At 33.3% G+C, this 5,850-nt stretch overlaps 1 protein-coding gene across 1 annotated transcript; it reads left to right on the top strand.

The window, feature by feature from the left end:
• The first annotated feature begins 261 nt into the window (after window positions 1-261).
• Window positions 262-4,356, top strand: LOC127265431 (uncharacterized). The gene is made up of 8 exons (XM_051295212.1): window positions 262-350; window positions 1,125-1,207; window positions 1,302-1,370; window positions 1,479-1,591; window positions 2,249-2,342; window positions 2,428-2,571; window positions 3,177-3,351; window positions 3,973-4,356. Exons 4-8 carry the CDS (start codon window positions 1,549-1,551, stop codon window positions 4,117-4,119), a joined length of 603 nt encoding a protein of 200 aa, XP_051151169.1. The 5' UTR covers window positions 262-350; window positions 1,125-1,207; window positions 1,302-1,370; window positions 1,479-1,548; the 3' UTR covers window positions 4,120-4,356.
• The last annotated feature ends 1,494 nt before the right edge of the window (window positions 4,357-5,850 follow it).

The raw sequence follows: 5,850 nt of genomic DNA, 5'->3' as shown, positions 1-5,850 counted from the left end.
TTTGGAATGGACAGGGAGAGTATATAATATTGATATTATTTTAGAAAAATAATATTTACTATAATAGTTATAATTAATATAAATTAATTTTATAAAAAAATAATTAAATTTAATTCTTTTTAAAAAATAATAATACTATTATAATATGTAATATATAATTAATTAAATTAATTTATATTTATTAAATACATTTTAATTTATAATAATAATTATTATTATAAAGCCCAAATCCACGTGGATTGGCATAATCCACACTGCCGCCGCCGCTCTTTGGCTTCTTACGTGGTTCTTCTACTTTTACGTTGCGCAGCTGCCTTACTCATGGAGACGAATTCCGCTGCCGCCTTCTGGTGAGTTTGCTTTTTTTTTTTCTTCTTCTAATTTTTTCCCTCTCTGATTCTTTCTCTGCTCGGTACTTCCAACGTATATCAAGGAAATCGAATTTAATTTTAACATTTTTGTTCTCCCTTTTTGCATTTTTTTATATTGCAGTTTCTCCCACAGGTGGTAGACGGCGCCGCTATTTCATTGTTTTTTAGAGCATGTACAATAAACAAAATTTAGAGGTCTTCTTTATCGTGTGAGGCTTTTAATTTCAAATTTCAAAAAAAAAAAATCACATAATGAAATAGATTTGAAAGTCCAAAAAACAGCATTCATGCTATCTACGCTTCCGACACGTTCTAGTAATTCATTCCGTCTATCTGCTTAAGATGTGGGATCAAACATCTGTCCATTTTTCGGATGACGAAAAGAAAAAGCGAGGGTATTCTCTTTATGCTGACCATGAATCTAGCTGGGTTACTGAGAGGAAATCATTGGTGAAATTTAGGCCTTTAAATATTATTTGTCCTAAAATGCGTACCTTGTTTTGGATTCCTATGGTTGCGATTCGGAAGATGTGATCCCTTCTTATTTCTTTTCCAGCAACGTGGTTTGCTGGCTCATGTTTTATAACGTTTACCTTCCATTTGGTTTAGAATGCACTGTTATTGGTAGATGGAGTATCTCCTTCCTGTATGTACAGGAAAATATGAAACAAATTTAATTTGTACAGACCGGCAGCTTACTAACAATATTACTATACTCTGAGAGACTATGATATTAGCTTTGTGAAATTTTAGCTAAAACTATCAGAGGAGCTTGATGGGTGGCTTAGAGCATCGGGCATTGCTAAATCTCCCGAAGTGAGAGGTGTAATTGCACCGTGAGTCCTTACATACACTATAACTCTTGAAAATAAAGTAAATGTTGAAAGGCCGTAACACATTACTTGTGTCTGGTGGTTTGCTACTCTTTAGTCATGCAGGTTATTCATATTCCGGACGAGCTGCAGCCTACGCATTTGGGAACATCGACCCAGCAAACATGTGGGTTTTACCTAACATACTCAGATTTTGCCTGGTTTTATAGTGACTCGTATGTGCATTTTTCAAGTTTTTTCTTTACCCTTGTTGTATAAAGAGGTCATTTTGCAGCTCAAGGGTTTTCCTCCTTGGCCCATCACATCACCATTACAGTCCAAGATGTGGACTTTCAAAAGCCACAATGTACAAGACGCCACTAGGTGATCTACCTATTGATCAAGAAGGTATAATTGCGCTCTTTGGATATTTCGGCAATACCTTTTTGTTTGCACTAGATCAAATCAAATGTCCTCTTACTTTCATCTCCTTGAATTCAGTTTTCTTGAAGTATTATCTTTGTCTTATAACATAGTATTAGTAAATCTCTATAGGTGTGTTTACTTATAAGATTTTATTACGAATTTACTATTTCAACTTTCTTTTCTTTTCAAAAACATCAAATCAAACATTCAATTTTTATTTATTTTATTATACTAAAATCTAATTTTACATTCAAAACATCACATCAATACATATTTATATAACATCAAACAACTATTTCAATTCAGAATTTTACTATTCAAAATCAAAAATCAAAATCAAAACATCACAGGTAAACACACCCTATGTTATCTATAATTTATTATGATAATGTTGCACATGGCTTCAGTTTTTAGATTTGACTAAAATGTATCACTGTGTACTACTTTGGGAAGGTAGATGAACTGCTTTAAGTGGTTTCTAAATGTTACATTACAGCCCGAATGAGTTGGATGATTTGAAAAGGTTAAATTGTCTCTTGGTAAGCAGGAATATATAATGGGGTGGAGCATTTTGTATGAGCAAGTAATAGGTTTTCTGACTTTTCTTTGACCTTTTTCCGGTAAATGAGGAGCTTAAAGCTACTGGGAAGTTTGAATTAATGGATCTTCAGGTTGATGAGGCTGAACACAGCATGGAAATGCATCTACCATACCTTGTTAAAGTATTTAATGGGTATGACCGTATGAGTGAACAATTGTTTCATTTTATTCTAATTTTTTTTTTTTTAATTACTCTTATGTTAGAGAAGTTGATGCAGATATACTGTGAAGATTGTGCCTATTTTGGTTTGCTCACTTAGCGCTGAAAGTGAAGCTACTTATGGTCAATTATTAGCTAAATATGTGGATTATCCTACCAATTTCTTTTCTTTGTCTTCAGATTTTTGTCACTGGGGTGCACGGTATGTAGTTTTCTTGATTATTGTTATGACAGTAATCACCATTGGTTGTGTTATCATTATTATGATTATTTTGTATTCAGTGCCATTACTTGCTTAAACTTAATATCCATTGATTTTCTGTTACATTTTACTTCATTATAAATGCTTCCATTTTTGCAATTTTTTCTACTGGAAAGTTTCATGTGTGTCCATGCTTATTGTTGTTAATTCAAGTTTAATGGCAAGTGATATCACTACTTATCACATGTTTCTGATTTAATGTTCATATGCTATAAGTAAGATCTACTACCACAAAAGAAAAGAGGGAAAAGGAAACATACAATTAGATTTCTGAGCAGAATATAATATGTGTCATGCTTAAATGTCGGGTAGCAAAGGGAGTAATGTGTTATCAGTAAGCATGTCAAAGAGCTCAGCTACATTGGTGTTGTTCGAAGCATTTTTTCCTGCTTTTTTCTTTATGCATATTCATGCAATTGTTGCTGTGAAGGTGAACTCATTATGAGAATTATAAATTACTCTCAGCAGGAACTCCTGGTGATGTATTTGGTTAGTTGGATATGTGTATAACAATGTTTTATTGAAAAATCTTATTTGTTCTCCAGGTTCAAGTACACGAGCTTTGATAGAAAGCATGGAGCCATCTATGAGGCCATTGAGGAAATGGATAAGATGGGAATGAAATTAATAGAAACAGGAGATCCAGATGCATTTAAGCAGTACCTTACAGAGACACAAAATACTATTTGTGGGCGACATCCTATCAGTGTTTTCCTCCATGTAAATATTTTGCTCTCTCCACTATTTGTGCGTGTATTCATTTATTATATTATTACTATCATTTTATTTATTTATTTATTATTTTGGTTGAGAAGAAGTATCCTTGCTTTGAAATGACTCAGTAATACAAAGAACAAATTGTTAAATTGATGAAATTCCGCCTTCCTGGTGTGCTTCATTTGGAAACTTGAAACTCCGCTCAAAATCAATTTTTCCTATTATTTTTAAATACTCTCATTAAGATCTTGTTGTTTTGATTGATAGGCCATTTGTTATCAACTTATTTCCATTTTCAAATAAATTCATTTAGGTGTAGGGAAATGCCATTGTTTTCTATATTGTAACACTATAGTCTGCCTGCAGCATTACTGGAAAAGGTATACTTATATTGTAGGCACCCCTGCTGCTGCTGCTGCCAATAATAGATATCTACATGAGCTTTCTGAGAATGTCGATGTTATTTATACAATAATTGGGTAGGCTGGTGTCTGGGACTACTGGGGGATATCTTCACTTAAACATTATAATACTCACTCTCTAGGGATTGGAGGGATGGTTGTGGTTGTGTGCATCTTTTGAGTTTTACTAACTGCGCCCCGTGTTTTTGCCAAATTGCTCCAGATGTTGAAGAATTGCTCGACCAAGATAAAAATAGGATTCCTTCAATATGAGCAGTCTAGCCAGTGCACATCAATGAGGGACAGCAGTGTAAGTTATGCATCTGCCGCCCAAGACTGTGAGTTGATGCTACCTGCCTACTTCCATTAAAAAGAAAAGGTATCAGCTGAGTGTGGTATCCGTTATGCCACTTCCCTCCTTCCTTAGCAATGGTTATTTATTTTTCTGTCCTTTTTTAAGAAGTGTGGATATCTTTTGGCTTGGGCAACAATTACAGGTTTATTTTGTTTATGTTTTCGATGTGTGTGTGTGTTGCTGTAGCTTGGTTTTACCTTTGTTTAACCGGTCCATGGAAGTGTTCAATAAAAGAACATTTGATTTTGTACTTGAGAGAAATTTTATATTTATTCTATCAATATTGATGGTATTTAAACAGTAAAGACTAAACGAAAAACTAAAGAGAAATATATTAATAAAATAATGGACATTATATATTCATCAATAATTAAAAAAAAAACATCATATCTTGTTGGTGCAGTTTTAAATTAATCAAATGATATAATCCTAAACCAATTGATAAATATTTTTAATAATATATTTTTAATTATTTATTAATTATACTATTTCTAAATTCTACACGGATTGAAAAATAGGTAAAAATGACCCAACGACAGCAAAGACCCCAAGATTCATCCAAACCGAAATGTTCATCACACAAACTCGCAAAATCGATATTTGCAATTAGAATAGACAATCTCACTGCTCATCTACAACGGATCTAATAATGTAACTAACCACCAACAAGAATAGTTGGACCTAAAACGAAATCGACTGAGAAGAACCATTAAAATCCTCACAAACCACTGAGAAGAGGAAGGTGTGGTAGAATGAATGGACGAATACAGCAACAGTGCATAATTAAAGACCATCAGTCACAATTAAAATCTTCCATGACAGACATAATTTAATCTCGCAGATGATGGCTCGGGTTGGGTTGCATGTCTAGTTTCATTTATGGATTGAGTTTGATAATGAATGAGGCCTCAACAGATTATAGTGCAAAACTCAGAACCCTCTATTGTTTTGGTCTATTACACTTTAATATATATATATATATATATATATATGTAGAATTATGATAGCCAAACGGTACGTGTTGATAATGGACTATATTTATATTTGAGTTTTGGCTGATGTTGTCCACAGGTGGTCCATCAATGTATGAATTCTGGTTGTATTTGTAGCCTATTTATTATGAAACAAGTGATCTATTTGTTGCACTCATGTTGATCAATCCGGCGTATCCCAGAAAGGAATATCATTTTTCGAGGATTTCATTTAGTTGAATTAGTAGATTTTATGGGATTTGATTGAGAGATATAGATTTATTTAGAATGATATTTTTCATATATGTTGTTCTTATCTTGTATGCTGATGAGGTGATGAATCGGTTAATCAGAATATATATAGCGGGAAGATTTGGGGAGAATGATCACATAGAAAAATCTTGGGGTAACGATCATCTCGACATGAGAAAAAGAGAGTAGGCAAGATTGAGGGTATAGATAGCTAGTTGAACAACCTTAGGAAGAGGATGTGAGTGCTCTAGAGGTAACATTTAGTACAACTCTATTGTAAGTTTGATTTGTTCTTGATGAATAGTGATATTGTCTGAGTTGGTACTCCCAGACGTAGGTCTTTGATGGCCGAGCTGACTTAAAAATCATTTATTTTTCAATTACAGTATATATGAGTGGTTTGAATTTTTCACGAACAATATAACTTTGTGATGCTCAAATTTCTTCCGTGAAAATCTGGTGCAATTTTGTGCTATTAAATATTTAAAGCGTTTAGGACCAACACAAACTATGCAAATGAGCG

The sequence above is a fragment of the Andrographis paniculata genome, unplaced genomic scaffold (assembly GCF_009805555.1).
Source record: "Andrographis paniculata isolate CXL003 unplaced genomic scaffold, ASM980555v1 Contig73END, whole genome shotgun sequence".
Lineage (NCBI taxonomy): Eukaryota > Viridiplantae > Streptophyta > Magnoliopsida > Lamiales > Acanthaceae > Andrographis > Andrographis paniculata.
The sequence above is the reverse complement of the archived record's forward strand: the minus strand, read 5'-3'. Positions and strand labels throughout refer to the sequence as shown.